Genomic DNA, 24,258 nt, shown 5'->3' with positions numbered 1-24,258 from the left:
TATAGACTGATCATTTCTTTGTCAGTGGGCAAATGTACAAAATCAGCAGGGGATCAAATACTTGTTTCCCTCACTGTATGTCTATACTGTAATATGGGCTATTGTGCAGATAGATATTGTAGAAATGTGTAATTTATTATGAAACGGATAATTGCTATTTCAGTTTGCACATTAATGTAAGCTAACTCATATCACAAATTGTCATGCAGATCTCACCTGCAGACTTTGTTGGTTTTAACCCAGGTTTGCAGTGTTGTAGTACTCCAGACCAGTCTCTGTCTCCAGACCACATATTGAGTGTCTCGGTTTTGTCTCCTTTGGGATACATTTGTACTCGGTCTTGACTCGGTCTCGGACAGTGAGGATTAATAATTTCTTCCCGAGACCAGCGGAGTAAAAAACTAATAATTATAAGCTTCCATTCAGTCAGCACATAAAACCGCTTCGCCAGGCCAAATATACACACTCCTTGAAACATTAATACAGTATCTTATCAGCCTTAATATCTATTATAGACATGTTTGCACAGTGGCAAACCTATAGGCCTTCAGTGTGTGACAGGTTCGTGATTCTGAAAGGACGGCAACCGCAATCCCAGTGCACTCATGTAGGAGTGTACTTTTTTGTAAAATGCAAAGAACCAGTGGTGTAGTGGAGGGGTATACGCAGGTATAAACCGTATACCCACTTTTTTGTTTCAGTGGGCATTGCATATACTCACTTCTTAATCCCTACTGATGCGTATCAACGTATTGTAGTGGAGGTATACGACTTATCAGGTGTGTAGTACAATAGAGAAATCATGCACAGAGTAGCCTACACGATCGCAAAGCACATTAAATATATTCACATGCGTGCAGCACACAGTCTAGTTTCAGCGGAATATCATCTGCAAGCAGCAAGAGTTTGCAGCTCTCAACTGGTTTTGGCATGGAGCAGCTCTCAACTGGTTTTGGCATGGAGCAGCTCTCAACTGGTTTTGGCATGGAGCAGCTCTCAACTGGTTTTGGCATGGAGCAGCTCTCAACTGGTTTTGGCATGGAGCAGCTCTCAACTGGTTTTGGCATGGAGCAGCTCTCAACTGGTTTTGGCATGGAGCAGCTCACAGAAGAATGACATGGAGCAGCTCACAGAAGAATGGCATGGAGCAGCTCACAGAAGAATGACATCGGTGGCCGGTAAGGTAGGAAAGACGTTTCAATTTATGATATCTAACAGTAAATGCTAATTAAGGCAATAATGTGTATGCCAAACCAGGTATTGAAAAAGTTTAGTCCGAAGTGTTGGTTAGTAGGCTATTTGTGATGCGCAATTGTCATCATGGCGGTTTGCATCAGGGGCGTAGACATGGATGGGCCTGGGTGGACAGAGGCCCACCCACTGGGGAGCCAGGCCCTGACAGGCCCATCCACTGGGGAGCCAGGCCCTAACAGGCCCATCCAATCAGATTCATGTGTTTTAAGCATTGTTGTGGACTTAGACCATCACATTTTTGTATTTTTTCTGTAGGAAAAGTGTTATTTTGAGAGTGAAAATCAAAAAAATCTATAGGAAAACTCATAAACTATAGGAAAACATATGATTTTTCACACAGGGTGCCTTTCCTTTCCTGGGTGGGCCGTTTGGGAACTTTTTGGCAACATTATAGTATACCCACTTCTCCAGGCAGCACTACACCACTGAATAGGGCTGATGGAAAGACAGCAGTCCCATAAAGCATGATGTTAAAGGATTAACAGTCCATCAACTCTGACATAATAAACCAGTAGGTCCCAATCATAAGAATACAAAAACACAACCATTAAGCATTTCCCCTGTAGCTCAGTTGGTAGAGCATGGCGCTTGCAACGCCAGGATTGTGGGTTCGTTTCCCACGGGGGGCCAGTATGAAAAATGTATGCACTCACTAACTGTAAGTCCCTCTGGATAAGAGCGTCTGCTAAAATGACTAAAATGTAATTTCCCAATCAAAATGTACAACTATTACTTCCCATTGCAAAACAACATTTCACATTTAGCACAAAAAGTAACCGGTGACATAGTTTAAAGTGGAGCTGACAGCGTTTTAACTATTTTACAGATATGAAACAAACAGACAATCATAATGTCAGTCAAAAATATCAAATGCCCAGTTTATGCTACAAAACCAACTTTATTCAAGGTTTTAAAAATATGTTCTATTTGACTTCCATGACATACTTTAAGGCATTGTTGGCAGAATAGATGGTTCAATGCATGATTAATATAATTCACCAATACATTTGTTGGTAGTCCAAAAAATATTGCTGTCAGGTTGTAAATCACAGCTGGCCTGGTACATTGTTTGCTGCCTCCATTCGGGATGCACTGTCAGTTTCAATGACTCAATATTCTGGACAAAAACGGATGAACGTAACTAAGGCTGGGAATGTCAATACAATCAAACTAGCAAGGGCAATGATCACAAGTCAGTCATAACTTGGCTAATAGGCTAGCGTATCTATTTATTGCTATATACGACCATATCTAAGTGGTCGCTTGACAGGAAAAAAAAGTGTCATATTCTTCCTGGGGGTGTATATGAACAGATTTTAATAATATGTCATGTTGCTAAAATGCTGTCAGTTGCACTTTAAATGCAACACTGTTTCACAAACACAAGTTATTTTCAAAGAGATGGCTAACAACCGCAAGCGCGCTGCAATAAAAAACACATTTCCACTCACCAGATAATGATCATTTGAAACTTAACTTCTTGTTGAAAGTTATTCTTGAAAAGGGAGAAGCTAACAAATTAGCAAAAACAACATCGTCTTTGATAACACCTGCTGCAGCTGCTGTAAACTAGCCGACAACAAAAGCTAGCTAGATAGCCGGTGGGAAAACTACAGCTCGCTATTGCACAGTGACCTGTTGGCCTTCAGGAAGGCAGAAGTTTCTATACAATTTTATAAAAACGGTTCCACCCATTAAGTCAAAATGTGATTGGTTGATTCCAATGTCACTCCAAAATGTTGCCCTAAGACAGTTGAATGGCAGATGCATTTATCTAGCTTCTAATGGCCTAGCCAATGGCTGACTTAGCGAGCTAGATTTATCTCCCCAGAGACCAGAAAAGAAAAATCCTCATTGGATCTTTTTTCTCTTCTGTGTTAACCCTTTCCTTTCCAACAAAAACTAACGAGATTAAATCAGAACATCATTGAAAATAATACAATTATAATTATTATAATCATTATTTTATAAAGTTGTTCTGAAATATGAACACAGAAATACTGGAAATGTGGAACTCTTATTATGGTGGTGATTTGACAAAATTACATTAATGGTCTGTAATTGGACCATTTTCTGGTCTTGACTTGGTATCGGACCCCTTGTCCCCCTCCCGGTCTCGGTCTTGACTCTGTCTCAATTTTTTTCCGGTCTTGGTCTTGAATCGGCCTCACTTTAGGTGGTCTCGAACACAACAGTGCAGGTTTGTCTGTGCGGTAGCTAGTGACCCAACAGTGTAGAATGATGATATTGGAGAGCTCTGAGGTAGAATTCAGACAGCATTGTTTCACCAGACTTGTTTACAGATACACTTCAGAAAAACAACCCAACTAACAGACACACAGTCTGGAATAACCAGGACAAGGCCAAATGAGTTTGGTAGACACGTGAACTCTCCTTGAACTCTCTTTCTCTCTCTCGTTCACTCTCTCTCTCTCTCTCTCTCTCTCTCTCTCTCTCTCTCTCTCTCTCTCTTTCTTTCTTTCTTTCTTTCTTTCTCTCTGCACTTTTATTCAGATGATTGAGTATTTTCTGGTAATGGGAGTTATTGTGCTGGAACAAAGCCTGTGCTGCTTGTCTGCAACTACACTTAGAGACATGCAGAGGACAACGAGAGGACAATGTCTGTGTCCCAAACGGTACCCTATTCCTTATATAGTGCACTGCTTTTGACTACTCCAATTTAAAGGAAATAATGATAAACTCATTTTAAGATGTGGCTTACTGTATGTGTATCGTTATGTCACCTATACCCCTACCTACATGTGCATATTACCTCAAATACCTCATAACCCAGCACATTGCCTCGGTACCGGTACTCCTTGTATATAGCCTCGCTATTGTGTAAAGTCTACACCTGTTGTATGTGACAAATACAATTTGATTCGATTATTTCCCATGCTTGTGGACGAGAGTGTAACCTGTGTCCTTGTCCGAGCGGTGATCTACGTTCGTCCATCGCTCTCTACCTCCTTCTCTTGAATGGTTCTGTACTTGTTCGGTTGCTTAAAAAAACATGAGTTTTTGCCGTTTTGAGGTCATTCGCAGTGTATTTTATATGTCTTTGAAAAAGCGGTGTAGATTTTTCTGTCTTTTTTTGTGGTTTTGTAGGCTAGGCTATTATTAACCAAATGTACCTCGTAACATGATTATATTTGTAGATGTTGCAGGCTTCCAGTTGAATGCAGAAATAATTAATTATTTTGGTTTTATCATGTAGGCCGACTTCTTTAACCACATAAACCGCAATAAGAGGAAAATGTATTGGTCCAGCGGGAGTAGTGATGTTTTTACTGGCTGTGCTTAGGCCTATAGAGATTAAACGGGTGATAAGCAATTATTTAAGGCTGCAGTAAATAATACAATATATGATTTATGGGTGAAGTTAACTACTAGCCTATATTTAAGCAATAAGGCCCGAGGGGGTGTGGCATACGGCCAATATACCACGGCTAAGGGTTGTTCTTATGCATGATGCAACACGGAGTGCCTGGACACAGCCCTTAGCCGTGGTATATTGGCCATATACCACAAACCCCCGAGGTGCCTTATTGCTATTATAAACTGGTTACCAACGTAATTAGAGCAGTAAAAATACATGTTTTGTCATACCCGTGGTATACGGTCTGATATATCACAGCTGTCAGCCAATCAGCATTCAGGGCTCGAACCACCTGGTTTATAATTATAATTAGCCTATTATATTTACATATTGCTGGGTTATTCATTCTCTAGCTAGCCAATGTTGCTTCTTGTCCATGTTAGTGATTTATTGTCACCTGAATAGGCGAGAGAAGTTGAGAGTACTTGTCCTTGTCCAAATGGAAGAATTCATACTGTAGTCTATTTAATTTTGGGAAAATGTCCTCCGTCAAAACTAATGAAGGACTTTTTAAAATGAGTTTAGTCTGACATCTTATTTAAGTGCAAACATGCCATCATTAGACTGGTATTTCCGTTGTATGGTAAATGTATTGTCCCTAAGGCCTGTTGCTGAGAAGAGTTAGGTAATGTCAGTCCCCTCAGGTCTGTTTACCTGCTCTGATCTTCTGTCTGTTGGAGAGAGAGAGTGTATGTGTGTGTGATCTGATTTTCAGAGATACCATGGGAGTATTACAGTGTAAATATTTAATACTAGAGAAAATCAATGGATGGATAATAGATCTGTTATGAAGGATAATTGTATATTGTGTGTGTCTGCTGAAGGATGAGATGATGACTTTTAAGGCGTAACCATTCTTATTGTACCATTTGAAGTAGGTTACTGAATGATAAAGCCTTTGATAAAGAATTGATAAAGGACTGACATATTTATTCTCAACAGAATAGAATAGAAGCTCAATGTCTCTGTTGCAGTTGTGTTCCTGTTATTTCAGCCTACTGCATTCTGCCTTGTCAAAGTGCTGCTCTTCAACTGTTCTTTCCTTGGTGTGCCTCTGTTGCTTCTGGCGTGAGCGTGTTTGGGCATACGAGTCTGTTCACGTCTGTATTTGTGTGTGCGTGCGTGCGTGTGTGTGTGCGTGTGTGTGCGTGCGTGCACGTGCGTGTGTGTGTGTGCGTGCGTGTGTGTGCGTGCGTGCATGTTGCATAGCCTTCCTTTCGGTCTGTGCAGTGTTAATAGGCCTCTGTCAGTAAAGTCCAGCTGCATCAACAGATCCTCCTTCCATCCATCCGCTCCCCCCCTTCTCCTGTCTTCTACTATGACTCTGTTTACACTGACAGGTAGACGGGCGGGCGGGCAGGCAGGCAGGCAGGCAGACAGGCAGGCAGGCAGGCGGACGGGCGGGCGGGCAGGCAGGCAGGCGGGCGGGCAGGCAGGCAGGCAGGCAGGCAGACAGGCGGGCAGACACAGGCAGACAAACCATAAAACACTCACTGGCCTTACATGCCACCTTCTCCATGTGCAAAATCCTTGCCGGTAAAGACACAAGGGCCACGTCTCAAATGGCACCCTATTCCCTAGTGCACTACCTTTGACCAGAGCCTAGTCCCTGGTCAAAATTAGTGCACTATAAAGGGAATAGGGTGCCATTTGGGACGCAGCCAAGGTAGATAAAGTGCTAGCTCCAGAATCTGCACTAGTTTATGGGAAACTTGTATCTTTCCTCAGTGACACTGACGTACTTTACTAAAGCTCGCTGGTTGAAGAGCCAGATAGTGATCGGTTGTTTGCTTTTATGGGAAATAGCTGAGGCTCTGTCCTCTACATAGTGTACTACTTTTGACCAGAGCCCTACGGGTCCCTACAAGTCGTGTACTATGTAGGGAATAGGGTGCCATTTGGGACGCTGGAGATGAGGGTCATGTAGTGGTGATGCAGGAGCAGTTAAAGGTCGAGCTGCTCTAGAATGTTAATTTAAATGGCACTCCCATTTTAGTGTGTCACTTTGATCTGTTCTGGACTAGATGGAGATGGACAAGGGAGGAAATCGCAGTAATATAATCAATGAGCATGTTTACATGCACACAATAATATGATTATTGTGGATAGTCAGATTAATGTAATAGTTTAAAACGTTGTCATGCTTTGCAAGAAGAACAATTTCCCATATAATCCTGTTTACCTGGACACATCTGAAATCAGGCTACCTGATAAATGCAGAAAATCGCCAATCAAAGTAAACATTCTACCACAGTGACCATGTTATTTTTGCAAAGCCTATTATATTCTGAGTTCGGACATATACATTTTGTATGTGAAAACTATTTCTAAGATGCATACTTTCAGTCACTTCACTCGTGCATAAGAGGGAGGCTTGCGCTACCGGTGCCAACAGATCAAATACACCGCTGGAACGCCGATGAAGCTGTTTACACGTCCTAATCATTTGAAAGATTGCTCAGAAAACCAGGTGTTTTAATCAGTGTAGGCTTTCTTCAATTTTGACCGTTCGCCGATTTAAGATAAGCAGAGTAAATTGTTTACATGACTATTTCCAAACTCTGCCTACTGCCAGAATCAGTTTAATATTGAATTATTAGTGTACATGTAAACATACTCAATGATTATATTTCTACGGAGGAAATACGTACTGTATGTGAGCCAACTGTTCTAATCGTTTCATTCAGTTCCATTCACTAGGATTTGGCTCACAGATAGCCTATGTCCTACTTCCAGAATAATCTAGTATCTAGGTTCCAGAAAGAAATAAAACATTGATTTGTGACACCGCTATGGTATCCTGTTTCCCCGGAGCGCCCGTATGGCACTGAAAGGGTTATTGGGATACTGGTGCTTGTTTCCATTGGTTACCCTTGACCTGATGGTGACACTCAGGCTGCCAATCATGTTGATCGATCAGACCCAGAACAACCAGTCCCAGGCAGACAAACAGAGGACTCTATCCTAATAATGACTCTAGCTAATCAATGGAGGATAATGAGGCAGAATGACAATTAGGCCCTGCAAGTTTTACTGTTTTCTCTCTCTCTCTCTTTCTCCTTGTTTCTCTTCCTCTTCTCAGTTTTGTTCGTTCTTTCTTTCTCTCTCTGCCCCCCTCCTTATTGAAAGGACAATGTATTGTCCCAATAGCATGTCTGACTGTATATTGTGTCAGACTAATTCGCTCCTAACCCCCTTGGTTGAGACATGGCTAGTGCTATAATAGTCCCTCTCTTGGTAGGCGGTGAACTGTAACTGTAACTCTACTGTGTAAGACTACATTATAATCACATTGCTAGAGAGCCACAGGGATTTGGTCACTTCTCCAGGCTTCTCGCCAGCTCTGAGACTCCGTCTGCCCACAGTCATGCCAGCCATCCCAGCACAACTTAGCCCTGGCTGTGTCCTTATCAAGGCTACACGCTATACACTGAGTGTACAAAACATTAGGAACACCTCACCTTCCTAATATTGGAAATTAGGAACACCTCACATTAGGAACACCTCACCTTGTCTCAAGGTTTAAAAATCCATCTTTAACCTGTCTCATCCCCTTCATCTACACTGATTTGAAGTGGATTTAACAAGTGACATCAATAAGGGATCATAGCTTTCACCTGGATTCACCTGGTCGGTCTGTCATGGAAAGAGCAGGTGTTCCTAATGTTTTGTACACTCAGTGTATATATTGTATATAGGCTAGTTTAGTAGCTACTTGTAACTAGCAGCAGTAGCCTACTTTGTTTAGATTAGCAACAGTGCGTGCACGTTCTCACAAGTAAGGACACGGCATGTTTGAAAACAGAGTTTATAAGATTTAGTTATGACGTGGCCTTAGGATGCCACCACCACAACCCTACTTGACCTTTCCTTCAAGTGGAAATGAACGGAAAGTTCAAATTAAATAAAGGTGTCATACTTTGCATACCTTGACTGTGTTCAGGAATATGTCCCAAATGGCACCCTATTCGCCCGATAGGACTCTGGTCAAAAGTAGTGCACTAGGCAATATAGGGTGCCATTTGGGACTCATCCCTAGTGTTTTAATAAAGGCTTAATGGATAAACATCAGATATGAACATCATCCAACTCTGTAGAAACATCATGTCCTGTATCTGGGTGTAGCAACACTCATCTGCTGCTCACGTCGTCCTGCTTTGCCTGGCTGCGTTTTTGATAGGTGATTATTAAAATATTTAATTACATTCACCTTTCCTACCTGCTCTCTGTCAATCAGATCTTCTTGTCAGTGTCTGACTTAAAAAGTGGAGTTTTATCACCTATCAAAACGCAGCCAGGCAAAGGAGGACGACGTGAGCTGCAGATGAGTGTTGCTACCCCAGATATGGACATGATATTTCTACAGAGTTGGGTGGTGTTTACATCGGATGTTTATCCATTAAGTCTTTATGAAAACACTAGGTTTGAGTCCTAAATGGTACCCTATATATCCTAGTGCACTACTTTTGACCAGAGTCCTATCGGGTAGGGAACTTAGATAGACGTTTCCACTTCGTGAGGTCGTCGGCTGGCCACATCCTCTATCTCGAGAGACAGTTGGTAAACCATCCCTCTTTTGGTGGTTTGGTTTGGCCCCAGGTTGCTGTGGGTTTTGTCCTGGTCAAAAGCAGTGCACTATATAGAAAATAGGGTGCCACTTGGAACGCACACCTAGACCTCCAGCAGCAGTACTTCATGCAGTGAACCACACCATCGTTCTGTGGTTGTCCTCTCCAATCAAACCTCCACAGTGGCTGATAGTCTATCTTTACAAAAGGCCTTAATGTCGTTTCTTCTTTTGTGTTTTTTTTTTCTTCTTTCCCTTAAAACAGCAGAAACCGTAATGGAGGTCTGGGAGTGTTCACTATGTGGCCAAAGAAAGCCATCCAGACTCTTTTTCTCAAACCGTGTGTGTGTGGGTGCTCATGTTTGTTTAGCAACACTGCTAGAACAGAGGCTCAGATTCTTTAGTGTGAATAGAGACGATGTTAGACCTCAAAACCACAAATAGGAGACCCTACAGACATTTACGTTACATTTTAGTCATTTAGCAGACGCTCTTATCCAGAGCGACTTACAGTTAGAGAGTGCATACATTTTTCATACTGGCCCCCCCATGGGAATTGAACTCACAGCCCTGGCGTTGCAAGCACCATACTCCACCAACTGAGCTACAGGAGGCCTAGCCAAACACATCCAGGCAGCCCTTCTGTTGTGTTCTGTTATTAAACCTGACGGGGCAGCTCAAACACGCTCTCGTGGAAAAGGGCAAACAAACGTCAACTCAACAAGTATTGTTTGTCTGCTTCAGCTGAAAAGCAACAGTTGGGTGCTTCAGTGCTGAAACACATTGGTTTTAGAAAGAGAGTACCCCAAATGGCACCCTATTGACTATACTATAGGACTATAGGTATTTTGGTAAAAAGTAGTGCACTATTCAGGGAATAGAGTGCCATTTGGTTGTTTCCTTGTTTACCCACCTGACTTAGGGAATGCTGCTGGTCTGAATAGAAAGATGGATGGAGAACAGGGGGCTTCTGGGTTTTTGTGTTTTTTCCCCCACTCTCTTTATGATGTTAATGTACCACGACGTTTCAATGACTTAGTGACTTCAGAAAGTATTCACACACCTTTACTTTTTCCATATTTTGTTGTGTTACAGCCTGAATGTTCTGTCACTGGCCTACACACACAATGTCCCATAATGCCAAAGTGGAATTATGTTTTTCGAAATTTTTACAAATTAATTAAAAATGAAAAGTCTTGAGTCAGTGAGTATTCAACCCCTTTTATTGTGGCAAGCCTAAATGAGTTCGGGAGTAAACATTTGCTCAACAAGTCACATAATAAGTTGCATGGACTCACTCTGTGTACAATAATAGTGTTTAACATGATTTTTGAATCTGCCTCATCTCTGTACCCCACACATACAATTATCTTTAAGGTCCCTCAGTCGAGCAGTGAATTTCAAACACCGATTCAACCACAAAGACCAGGGAGGTTTTCCAATGCCTCGCAAAGAAGGGCACCTATTGGTAGATGGGTAAAAATAAGAAAAGCGGACCTTGAATAACCCTTTGAGCATGGTGAAGTTATTACACTGAACAAAAATATAAACGCAACATGTAAAGTGTTGGTGCCATGTTTCATGAGCTGAAATAATAAATATTTTTTTCTCCAAATGCACAAAAAGCTTATTTATCTCAAATTTTGTGCACAAATTTGTTTACATCCCTGTTAGTGAGCGTTTCTCCTTTGCCAAGATAATCCATTCACCTGACAGATGTGGCATATCAAGAAGCTGATTAAACAGCATGATCATTACACAGGTGCACCTTGTGCTGGGGACAATAAAAGGCCACTCTAAAATGTGTAGTTTTGTCACACAACACAATGCCACAGATGTCTCAAGTTTTGAGGGAGCAAGCAATTGGCATGCTGACTGCAGGAATGTCCACCAGAACTGTTACCAGAGAATTGAATGTTCATTTCTCTACCATAAGCCAACATCGTTTTAGAGAATTTGGCAGTACGTCCAACCGGCCTCACAACCGCAGACCATGTGTATGGCGTCATGTGGGCGAGCAGTTTTCTAATTTCAACGTTGTGAACAGAGTGCCCCACGGTGGCGGTGGGGCTATGGTATGGGCAGGCATAAGTTACGGACAACAAGCACAATTGCATTTTATCGATGGCAATTTGAATGTACAGAAATACTGTGATGAGATCCCGAGGCCCATTTTGTTTTTTTTAAGATATCTGTGACCAACAGATGCATATCTGTATTCCCAGTCATGTGAAATCCATAGATTAGGGCCTAATTTATTTATTTCAATTGACTGATTTCCTCATATGAACTGTTGCGTTAATATTTTTGTTCAGTATAATTAGACTTTGAATGGTGTATCAATACAACCAGTCACTACAAAGATACAGGTGTCCTTCCTAACTCAGTTGCCAGAGAGGAAGGAAACCGCTCAGGGATTTCACCATGAGGCCAATGGTGACTTTAAAACAGTTACAGAGTTTAATGGTTGTGACAGGAGAAAACTGAAGATGGATCAACAACATTGTAGTTCCTCCGCAATACTAACCTAATTGACAGAGGGAAAATAAGAAACCTGTTCAGAATAAAAATATTCCAAAACATGCATCCTGTTTGCAACAAAGCTTCTAAAGTAATCTTGCAAAAAAATTGGCGAAGCAATTAACTTTTGGCCCTGAATACAAAGTGTTATGTTTGGTGCAAATCCAATACAACACATTACTGAGTACCACTCTTCATATTTTCAAGCATAGTGGTGGCTGCATCTTGTAATGGGTATGCTTGTAATCATTAAGGACTGGGGAGTTTTCCAGGATAATAAAAAACTGAATGGAGCTAAGCACAGGCAAAATCCTAGAGGAAACCTGGTTCAGTCTGCCTTCCACCAGACACTGGGAGATGAATTCACCTTTCAGCAGGACAATAACCTAAAACACAAGGCCAAATCTACACTGGAGTTGCTTACCAAGAAGAAGGTGAATGTTCCTGAGTGGCCGAGGTTAGTTTTAACTTAAATCTACTTGAAAATCTATGGCAAGACCTGTCTAGCAATGATCAACAACCCATTTGACAGAGCTTGAAGAGTTTTGAAAAGAATAATGGGCAAATGTTGCTATTTTACCAAGAAGGAGAGTGATGGAGTGCTGCATCAGATGACCTGGCCTCCACAATCCCCTGACCTCAACCCAATTGAGATGGTTTGGGATGAGTCGGACCGCAGAGTGAAGGAAAAGCAGCCAACAAGTGCTCAGCATATGTGGGAACTCCTTCAAGACTGTTGGAAAAGCATTCCAGGTGAAGCTGGTTGAGAGAATGCCAAGAGTGTGCAAAGCTGTCATCAAGGCAAAGGGTGGCTATTTGAAGAATCTCAAATATAAAATATATTTTGATTTGTTTAACACTTTTTTGGTTAATACATGATTCCATATGTGTTATTTAATAGTTTTGATGTCTTCACTATTATTCTACAGTGTAGAAAATAGTAAAAATAAAGAAAAACCCTTGAATGAGTAGATGTGTCCAAACTTTTGACCGGTAGTGTATGTTATTATGACTAGAACCACACGTTTAGCCAACCACATAACCTGGCATGGAAAAACACTGTAGGCCTATGTGAAATGCACCATGAATAAACTTTGTTCAGGTTTTCATTCATTTAGCAGACAATCTTCTTCTCCAGAGGGACTTACGGGAGCAATTAGGGTTACACAAGGCACATTGGCATATATATTTTTTTACCTTGTCGGCTCGGGGAGTCAAACCAGCGACCTTTCACTTAGTGGCCCAACGCTCTTAATCGCTAGGCTACCTGCCGCCAGGGCTGGGACGACGCCAGTATGGCAATAGTTTTTCAATTGTAAAAAGAAAAAAACAGAAACAGATCAAACTTTTGGTCCTTTTAAAAACCTGCTGAATGTCAAATATTGTGTGCTATAGCTTGGAAAAGGAATAAATGTGACTCTGGATGACAACATAATGATGTTTGTTTCCAACATTAGAGCTGTTTTCCTAAAGAAGTTAAATCTGCTTTGTGTTTTGTTTCCTTGCCACGATACTAAAGCTGCCGTCACTATGTGCTGTGACATTTTTACATCCAGGCATTCACACAGACACTGGAAACCAGTCATCTTCCTGCTGCACCAACATAACACACACACACACACACACACAACACACACATAGACATGCACACATACACACACAAATATACGTGTACACACACACACACACACACACACACACACACACAGCCTTTTAGGTGAGGTGATTGAAGGCCAATGAGGCTTGACTGGGTTAGATTTCACAGTCTCGTTTTGCACACCTGCTTTTGTACTTGGTGCCAACTCTCAATGGCCCTGTTGTAGCCAGTGTGCCTGCAACATACCTTTTTGATGTTGGATTTGTATTGTATTGTGTTTCCCTGAAGTCCCTAGTGTAGAACACACCCGCAGGCCATGGTAAATTGGTGGTCTTGTGTTTTTGCAGGGTTTTGCATTACAGATGATGATGTTGGGTGATGCACTGTAGGGGGAGACTGACGCACACAAACACACACTGTTAAAGATGCAGTAATTTACTGTACTGTGATGTCAGCCAGAGCCCACCATCTTTTATTGAGAAGTAAGCAACTTTTTTCAAAGAAAGAAGAGGGGGGAGGGAGGGAGGGAGGGGGGTGATGGAGGGAGGGGAGGGATGGGGTGATGGAGGGAGGGAGGGAGGGAGGGAGGGGGGTGATGGGGAGAGAGAGGGAGGGAGGGGGAGGGAGGGATGGGGTGATGGAGGGAGGGAGTGGGTGATGGAGGGAGGGGGTGATGGGGAGAGGGAGGGGGTGATGGGGAGAGGGAGGGAGGGAGGGAGGGAGGGGGTGATGGAGGGAGGGAGGAAGGGAGGGGGGTGATGGGGAGAGGGAGGGAGGGAGGGGGTGATGGGGAGAGAAAGCGAGAGAGAGAGATTCTATGTCTGGAATGTTGGCTCATGTTCTAACTAGACCTCTGAAGGCTCTGTTCTCTCCTCTCACTGTCACTGGGGCAGTTTAGGCCCCACTTGGCAAGCTGCCCAATGTGTGTGTGCTGGCGCCCAGTGTCTTGTCTTGCCTTTAGATTTGGTCCAGATAAAGTGTGTGTGGAACTATCCTGACACTGTAGAAACATGAAATCATCATATGAATGGCTGGCTTATATGACACACCTCATTCATACTGCCGTGAAGAAATATGATAACTTTTGGTTTGGTTTAAAGGGATACTTCGGGATCTACAGTTCTTCCCCAGAGTCCGATAAACTCGTGGATGCCATTTTTATGTCTCTGTGTCCAGTATGAAGGAAGTTAGAGGTAGTTTCGCGAACGAATGCTAACTAGCATTAACGCCATGACTGGAAGTCTATGGTAACCGGTAACAATTAGTATGCTAGCTGTTACCATAGACTTCCAGTCATTGCACTAATGCTAGTTAGCAATTGCGCTAACGCTACTTAGCAAATTCCTTCAAACTGCATGCAGAGACATCTAAAAATGGTATCCACGAGTTCATCCGACTCTGGGGAAGATTGCCAAAATCCCGAAGTGTCCCTTTTAATATCATGGGTCAAAAGCAGTTGGTGAAACAGTAGCCGCATTGACAGAGTTGATATTGAGGAGAAGTTCACTGTTAATATTCAGTAGGAGTAGAATAGAATTCTCTTTTTCAATGATTGAAACCAATGCCAAGAGATCTGTCTGAGGATCAATCTCTTCTGCTGTTCACTGCTTCTCCCACTCTACTGGGGAACATTCATGTGTGTGTGTGTGTGTGTGTGTGTGTGTGTGTGTGTGTGTGTGTGTGTGCGCGCACATTCTTGTGCATGGTCCAGTGAGAGAGAGAGGCCAGAGTTGGCAGAATGGTCCCTGCCGAACGAGAAACTGGGTTGGGGCTCAGTGAGGATGGAGCTGGGGTCTGAGAGCAGGGCTAGCAGAAGAGTCTATGCCCAGAGAGAGAGGCTTTAGATGGGGTGGCTACGCCAGGAAAGGACCCTGGAGCTGAGGGGTAGAATGTAAGACTGGGTGTAGGACAGCCATTCTGACATGTTATTTCAGTACGAGTGATGAAGAAAGAGAGGAACATGTGAGCTCTTGCTGTGAAAACAGAGAGACCCTGCCGTGATGGAAGATCACTAGGCGTTCTTTTGAAAAGACATATGTCACCAAATCCTTTTTCCATCTCCCCCTCCCTCCCTCCCTCCCTCCCTCCCTCCCTCCCTCCCTCCCTCCCTCCCTCCCTCCCTCCCTCCCTCCCTCCCTCCTTCCATCTCCCCCTCCCTCCCTCCTCCTCCCTCCCTCCCTCCTTCCCTCCCTCCCCCTCCCTCCCCCTCCTCCCTCCCTCCCCCCTCCCTCCTCCCTCCCTCCTCCCTCCCTCCCTCCTCCCTCCCTCCTTCCATCCCTCCCTTCACCCCTCCTTTGTTTTTCAGAGCTGCTGGGTTCCACAAAGAGGCTGAACGTCAACTATCAGGACTCTGATGGGTAAGAGATATGTGTGTGTGTGTGTGTGTGTGTGTGTGTGTGTGTGTGTGTGTGTGTGTGTGTGTGTGTGTGTTTACTAATGAGTGTGAGTCAGATGGACTTGTGTCCAGATATTTGCATAGCTGAGGTTTTTCCTCTCTCTGCACTTAGTTGGCTCAGAGGAACGCAATCAATGTTTGTGGAGGAAAAGTCACTAACACTAGATTTGATTTGACATGGTCTTTATCACTAATGTAACTATGGAAAGCACATTCCCTATTCCCTATAATAGGGCATTACTTTTCACCAAGACCCATAGGGAATAGGGTGCCATTTGGGACACTCCCTTACACACTCAGACTGAACATGGCTGGATCCTATTCCTAACCACCGTCACAGATTCACTGCACAAACCTCCCCGTGACAGAATTTAGGATATCGAATAATCCTAGCTCTATTCTGTGTTGTAACAGTGTGTGCGCGGTCCTCTGTAGCTCAGTTGGTAGAGATGGAGATAGTTGTATAAAATATATGCCCGCATGACTCCGCTGTAAGTCACTTTGACAAAAGCGTCTGCTAAATGGCTTACATTTGAGAAGGATAGGTCCAAGTGAGTGTGTGCTGTATCACTCTCCTTACTCCAGACTTTCAGCCAACCAGTACCATGATACACACACAATAAGAGTGCATTTCACCGCACCCTACCAACGTGTTGATTTTTGTTGTTGTTGTTGTTGAGCTTGTTGATACTAAATTGTTAAGGATGTTGTGGTTCTTGGGGTACATCTCAAATGGTACCCTATTAGCTGCATAGTGCACTGCTTTTGACCAGGGCCCATATATGGACAAGGGTGCCATTTGGGATGTACCTTGGTCAGTTTGTACCCAGGTGTAGATGTTTGGACCTGGTCCTTGGTTTAAGGTTGGGGCTGGAACAGTGGAGGTGTCTGGGTTCCATGGCTGGCAGTAATTCTACAGTTGGTTGTTGTCTAGAACACCCTGCTCTCCAGGAATGAAGGGACCAAATGTATGTCTTTAATTTGTCCCTCGTGGAATATACTGCCCCCTGACACAAAAAAATCACACATGAACACACACACACACTCGTCCTGTCTGCATCAGCCTGATGTTTCATGAAGGCTCACCTCCTGTAAAGTAATCAGTTAGATGTATACTCTCTGTTTAGGGCAGGCTATGGCAGACTCTTTTCACCCTGGAAAACCTCCCCAACCAGGGGAAAGGGGAAGACCTGTCTCTAAACCAGACAGTATGGAGGCTGTACAAGCTTCTAGAATATTCCCAGCAAATTAGTAGTAGTGTGACTCCCTCGCTCCCTCTCTTCTCTCGCTCAGGTTTTCAGCATTACACCATGCAGCTCTAACAGGCACCACTGAGCTGCTTTCTCTGCTACTGGAGGCTCAGGTCACTGTGGACATCAAAGACACTAATGGTGAGAGGTTGTAAGCTGTTATAAAACACGTATGAACCATTAGAAACAGGTAATGCAAGTCATATTAAAGGGGAAATCCGGCATTCTAAAAACGACAAAGCAGTCACTTTGCCACTTCTTTTGGTAAACAAAAAACAAAACAATCTCAGATTTCCCCTTTTCATTTTTGGATCTTTCATGAGCATGTATGGGACTCTTGTTGGACTCCCCTCTGTTTTATCTCTTTTAAACGAAATCTTCCTCTAACGTACCCTCTAACTTACTCACTCTCTCTCTCTCTCTCTCTCTCTCTCTCTCTCTCTCTCTCTCTCTCTCTCTCTCTCTCTCTCTCTCTCTCTCTCTCTCTCTCTTTCTTTGTCTCTCTTTCTTTGTCTCTCTCTCTCTTTCTTTCTCTCTCTCTTTCTTTCTCTCTCTCTTTGTCTCTCTTTCTTTCTCTCTCTCTTTGTCTCTCTTTCTCTTTGTCTCTCTCTTTGTCTCTCTCTCTCTCTTTGTCTCTCTCTCTCTCTCTTTGTCTCTCTCTCTCTCTTTCACTCTTTCTCTGTCTCCCTCTCTCTCCCTCTCTGTCCCGCCCTCTCTCTCTCTAGGTATGCGTCCGCTCCACTATGCAGCGTGGCAGGGTAAAGCTGACTCTGTGTTGCTGCTGCTGAGAGCTGGAGCCTCAGTTAACACACCGTCACAGGACGGACATATACCTCTACACCTGTCTGCACAGTATGGACATTACCAGGTGGTGAGTACACACACACACACACACACACACACACACACACGCACACACATGAACACACGCAGACAGACGCATGCACACACACACACACACACACACACACACACAGATGCATGCACACACACACACACAGAGATGTTACTCTAATCAACTCAGAGAGATGGTTCGATGTTTGGACGGACTACACACTGGTAAGAGGCCTCACCACACGCAACTCAGTGAGTGTCTGTATAGTGTTTCCAGGTGTGACAGCGTGTAAAGTTGTGTGTGTTAAGGGGTCAGTGAGTGAAAGGTACTACATGATGTGATCAGGTCAGCAGTGGATCTTATAACACATTCCCTGAGTGAAATATTGAGACTAACTGGGAGGGAGATGGAATGTGTGTATTTAGTGTCTTTAACACCCAGGTAGTGAGTCTACCTGAGAGGTGTGTTCGCACATGCACGCACGCAGCAGCAGCAGCATACCTGGTCATGGAGAGTTCTGAGTTACTGTATTGTGTGTGACAAAGCAGGGACAGAAACAAAGCCAGAGGTATTTCTCTGTAATAGAAGCCCCTGTTAGGACTGGTGCTGGTTTAGCCCTGAGGATCTCATGTCTCTGTAGAAGAGGATAAAGCACAGAGATGCTTGAGGAAAGGGAGTTTTTCATGTGTCTATTTAATTAAGGATGATATTTATTCAAGTGTTGTCTCTCTTTTTCCTGTTTTGTCTTTATCTCTCCCTCCCCCCTCTCTCTTCTCTCTCTCTCCCTCCTCCTCTCTCTCCTCCCCACTCTCTCTCTCCCTCCTCCTCTCCTCCCTCCTCCTCTCCTCCCCACTCTCTCTCCTTCAGTCTGAGATGTTACTCCAGCACCAGTCTAATCCCTGTCTGGTGAACAAGGCCAACAAGACCCCTCTGGACCTGGCCTGTGAGTTTGGCAGACTCGAGGTGAGTCAAGTTTTAAGTTTTATTAGACGAAGATACACATGGTATACATCGTCCAACTAAATGCTTACTTGCAGGTTCCTTCGCGACAATGCAACAACAATAAGAAATAATAAAAGATCAGAATACGAACATAAAGTAAATGGCTCAGTAGAATAGAAAAAAGATTTTAGCTTAAGTATAATACAGGAAGGCACAATTAATAGTCCAATATTTACACGTGTATTGGGGAAGGGGGGGGATGGGGGGCATTGTATAAACTGAGCAGTATAATAAGAGTCTGGTAGCAGCAGTTGTGATGTGTGTGTGTGTGTGTGTGTAGCAGGGGAGGCTGGTGGGCAGATATATAGGAGGATGGGCTCATTGTAATGGGTGTAGTCTCTCGTGAGAATCTGTCAAGGCTCACATAGATTTATGTGATTACGAGCAGCAGTAGGTCCTGGTTTTGGGTTTTCATCATTGATTTTTTGGACGTATCCGGATTGGGCGAAGGCGGTGCTTAAACTCGTGCTGTGATTTTCAAGCCTGGATGATGAACGGATTCCACAGCCACAAAGTCAAAATTGCCCTTGATAAACATGGGTGAAATTAGCGCAAGGGAGGGGTTTGGCCTAGAGTTTCCGTTTGCGAGGGAGGAGACTTCACTTCCTTCCTGCCCCGAGAAGTAAAACAGAAAATGACACATTTTCGCGAGATAATTTTACTTCTGGGTAATGGAGATGATAATGGATGGTATAGAAAGTTATCAAACACATCTAACACATGGTTTTAACACATGGTTTTAACACATGGTTTTAACACATGGTTTTAACACATGGTTTTCATGTGTTTGATACGGTTCCTTTCATTCCGTTCCAGCCATTCAATGGCCTGTCCTGCTATATCTCCACCCACCAGTCTCCTCTGGTGTGTACAGTGCATTATTTTCAATATATATATATATATATATATATATATATATACATACACAGAGTACCAGTCAAAAGTTTGGACACATCTACTGATTGAGTGGTTTTTCTTTATTTTTACAATTTTCTACATTGTAGAATAATAGTTAAGACATCAAAACTATGAAATGACACATATAGTAACCACAAAAGTGTTGAACAAATAAAAATATATTTTATATTTGAGGTTCTTCAAAGTAGCCACCCTTTGCCTTGATGACAGCTTTGCACACTCTTGGCATTCTCTCAACCAGCTTCATGAGGTATTCACCTGGAATGCATTTCAATTAACAGGTGTGCCTTCTTAAAAGTTAATTTATGGAATTTCTTTCTTTCTTAATGCGTTTGAGCCAATCTGTTGTGTTGTGACAAGGTAGGGGGGTATACAGAAGATAGCCCTATTTGGTAAAATACCAAGTCCATATTACAGCAAGAACAGCTCAAATAAGCAAAGAGAAACAACAGTCCATCATTACTTTAAGACATGAAGGTCAGCCAATCCGGAAAATGTCAACAACTTTGAAAGTTTCTTCAAGTGCAGTCACAAAAACCATCAAGCACTATGATGAAACTGGCTCCCATGAGGACCACCACAGGAATGGAAGACACAGAGTTCTGTGAGACGCGATGTGGGTGAACAGATGATCTCTGCATGTGTATTTCCCACCGTAAAGCATGGAGGAGGAGGTGTTATGGTGTGGGGGTGCTTTGCTGGTGGCACTGTCTGTGATTTGTTTAGAATTCAAGGCACGCTTAACCAGCATGGCTACCACAGCATTCTACAGCGAAACGCCATCCCATCTGGTTTGGGCTTAGTGGGACTATCATTTGTTTTTCAACAGGACAATGACCCAACACACCTCTAGGCTGTGTAAGGGCTATTTTACCAAGAAGGAGAGTGATGCAGTGCTGCATCAGATGACCTGGCCTCCACAATCCCCTAACCTCAAACCATTTGAGATGGTTTGGGATGAGTCGGACCACAAGTGAAGGAAAAGCAGCCAACAGATGCTCAGCATATGTGGGAACTCCTTCAAGACTGTTGAAAAAGCATTCCAGGTGAAGCTGGTTGAGAGAATGCCAAGAGTGTGCAAAGCTGTCATCAAGGCAAAGGGTGGCTATTTGAAGAATCTAAAGTATAAAATATATTTTGATTTGTTTACCACATTTTTGTTTACTACATGATTCCATATGTGTTATTTCATGGTTTTGATGTCTTCACTATTATTCTACAATGTAGAAAATTGTATAGATAAAGATAAACCCTTTAATGAGTAGGTGTGTCCAAACTTTTGACTGGTATTGTATATTAGTTAATATACTGTAGCTATATGCTGTTTATGTACTCACAATACCTCCCTATTTAACCCACACTTAACCAACACACACACAACAGTGATCAAAGGCCAGTATAAGTGGTTATTGTGTGAAGTGTGTGTGTGTGTGTGTGTGTGTGTGTGTGTGTGTGTGTGTGTGTGTGTATATATGTGCGTGGAGTGTGTATATGTGTGCGTGGAGTGTGTGTATTTGTGACTCGGAAATATGTCGCGCGTCACTACTTCACAGGAGAGCCATTTGAACGTAAACTTTTTTTTAAATCAAAATGCGTTTTCTGTTAGAAATGCCTTTTGGAACATGTGAACTTTCACTTGCCTTAATAACAAACTTGTATGCCATCTGTAAATACGAATACAATTGATAAATTGCGAGCCTAGTTTGTTTAGCCACGGAAAAAGACAGGATCCTTCCCGCTAGCCATGATTGGCTGAGATAATGGCTGGGCTGGAGATGCGGAGAGATGAGTTCGGATTGGTCTGCAATGTAGCATGCTTCTGTCTATAACATGAGCTGGTCAGTATGTGTTGACAGTCAAGTTAAAGCGTGCTGTTAGCTTGCTAGCTAACGTTAGCTGGCTGGCTCGCTAGCTAATGTTACATGTATGATCAGTGTAGTAATATTATTCGTATCGCAGAGCCATTTGCATTACTAGTTATAGCCTAATGTTAGCTAGCTAGCTAACATTGAACCTGGTTGGTTTGCTACCTGCAGATTCATGCAGGGTAGTAACGTTATGAGTTGGGATTATGGTCTAGCTAGCTACATGTCTAAACAAAAGACTCCACTATGCAAGTAACCATTTCAATAGAATGTTCATGATGTCACTGCGACAACTGTAGGGTGCGTTCGTAAATTCGCTCTGGCTATCTACTTCGATTTCAGAGCACTCTCGTCTGAGTGTGCCAGAGCGCAGAATAACTGAGGAATTTAAGAACGCTCAACACCCGTTGAATATGGCCGGTGTCAGTAAACATCGACAAAAAAGCGTAATTAAAATTTGCCAAAAACAGCCTAACCAGCTCTGCTAGGGCGAGTAAAATGGTCAGAGTGAGCTTTTCTCTCATTTGTGTCTGGAAGTAGCTATCAAGCTAGCCAGCGTTAGCCAGTTAGCTTGGGTGCTTGACTGCTGTTGTTAGGTCAGAACGCTCGGATCAACCCTACTCCTCGGCCAGAGCGTCCAGTGTGCGCTCTGAACGCTCCGACAGCAAAACGCTCTGAATTTGCGAATGGACAATCTGACAACGCTGAGTTTACGAATGCCCAGAGCGCACTCTGAGCACACTCTTTGGTTGTTTAGTACATGGCCTCACATGTGAATCCTTAAAGAGATGGGTGGGGCTAATGCTTAAGAGGGTGTGAACGATGCTGAGTGGGTGTAGACAAAGAAGAGCTCTCCAGTAAGTGTACCAAAACATTCAAGGGCCATTTTCTCAAAAGTGAGGTTACAAGTTTATCAACTTTCAAAGCAGAATTACTTTCCGGTTGTTCCTCAACTGTAGTGTATGATATACCATTTTCTAGCTCTGAGTCTCTACTTTTATCCAATGTAAAAAAACACAATTTCCAATTTTGCTACATAAGACCGAATCGAGCCGGTCGGTCACATATGTGTGTATTGTGTGTGTGTGTGTGTGTGTGTGTGTGTGTGTGTGTGTGGAGTGTGTATATGTCTCACAGAGGGTATGTGTGATGGATAGAGGGGGTAGGCCTATGTCAAACATCTCACAGAGCTTAGATTAACTACCAGCTAAAATAAGCCTGTTTCAGCTAAAGGGAAATGGGTTTCAGTTCTGCTCTCCGGACGCGCACACACACATACACACACACAGACACACTAGTAAAAATAATTTAAAGGGAATTTGCAGTATGTTTCTCTGTCACAGTTGTGGCTGTCTTGTCATGAATTGTAAAGCTGCCCCAGTAATTCAGATTTAGACAAAGTTGAATTCACACACACACATGCAGGCATGCACACACACACAGACACGCACACACACACACACGCAAGACAGACACACACACGTCTGTGTAATCTTGAATAGCAGAACAGCAGGCTTTAGGCTGTAAGGCTGAGTCAGTTAAGGTCTGTTACTGTAGTCTGCCCCCCCCCCCCCCTCTCTCTCTCTCTGTTAGGGTCTTAGTTACTGTAGTCTGTCTCTGTCCCCCACCCCCCTCTCTCTCTCTCTCTCTTCCTCTCAGTTAAGGTCTTTGTTACTGTAGTCGTCCCCCCCCTCTCTCTCTGTTAGGGTCTTAGTTACTGTAGTCTGTCTCTGTCCCCCACCCCCCTCTCTCTCTCTCTCTTCCTCTTCCTCTCAGTTAAGGTCTTTGTTACTGTAGTCGGTCCCCCCCCTCTCTCTCTGTTAGGGTCTTAGTTACTGTAGCAGGGGTATATTTAGACACGCAGTGCGTGGACAGTTGCTGGGCAGGGTTTATGTGGCCCCATAAAACATGCATGTATGGAATACACAAATTAAATGTGTCCATTTGGACTTTCACTGATACTAAGCTCATCTCTGTCTCGGTTTTTATGTCTCTGTCTCTCCATCTCTCTCTTTGGCTCCTTTACTCTTCACTGCTTCTATACCTCTACACCCTTCTCTCTCTCTCTCTCTCTCCCCCCATCCCTCTCTCTCTCTCCCCTCCCTCTCAGGTGGCACAGTTGTTATTGAACAGCAACATGGTGGTAGCTCTGTTGGAGGGGGAGGGGCTAGACGGTTTAGACCCCGCCTCTTCTAACACGCCCCTTCACCTGGCAGCTCGCAATGGACACAAAGACATCATCAGGTGAGAGGAGTGACTGTCCCTGACCGTGTATGTGTATGTGTGTGTGTGTGTGTGTGTGTGTTGTCATTGCGTAACTGGGATCTCCACCCTCGAACCCCATAACCTCCAGGGTTTCTGACACGCTGTTAATGATTCCCATCCGCCTTAAATCACCACATTCCCGGGATAAGGCTTCTCTCCATCCCTCTTACACATTCTGCTGCTGTTGCGGAATGTGGCTGCCATATTATATATTGGGAAGAGAGAGAGAGACCGGGGGGGCACAGCTTTTCTACCTTCTCTACTACATTTGGGCTACCAAGTGGCGCAGCGGTCTAAGGCACTGCATCTCAGTGCTAGAGGCGTCACTACAGACCCTGGTTCGATTCCAAGCTGTGTCACAATCCGGCCGTGATTGGGAGTCCCATAGGGCGTCGTCCGGATTTGGCCAGG

At 43.5% G+C, this 24,258-nt stretch overlaps 1 protein-coding gene across 1 annotated transcript in view; it reads left to right on the top strand.

Annotated features, from left to right (window-relative positions):
• The window catches only part of LOC121547866 (caskin-2-like), an 85,488-nt gene that overhangs the window by 29,702 nt on the left and 31,528 nt on the right, over positions 1–24,258 (top strand). Inside the window, exons 3-7 of the mRNA XM_045209727.1 lie at positions 15,623–15,674; positions 17,006–17,103; positions 17,688–17,833; positions 18,665–18,760; positions 23,693–23,826. Of these exons, the coding sequence (XP_045065662.1) occupies positions 15,623–15,674; positions 17,006–17,103; positions 17,688–17,833; positions 18,665–18,760; positions 23,693–23,826 (526 nt within the window). The remainder of the gene's footprint in view (positions 1–15,622; positions 15,675–17,005; positions 17,104–17,687; positions 17,834–18,664; positions 18,761–23,692; positions 23,827–24,258) is intronic.

The sequence above is a fragment of the Coregonus clupeaformis genome, chromosome 31 (assembly GCF_020615455.1).
Source record: "Coregonus clupeaformis isolate EN_2021a chromosome 31, ASM2061545v1, whole genome shotgun sequence".
In the NCBI taxonomy this organism is placed as follows: Eukaryota; Metazoa; Chordata; class Actinopteri; order Salmoniformes; family Salmonidae; genus Coregonus; species Coregonus clupeaformis.
This window is presented reverse-complemented; position numbering and strand designations above follow the sequence as displayed.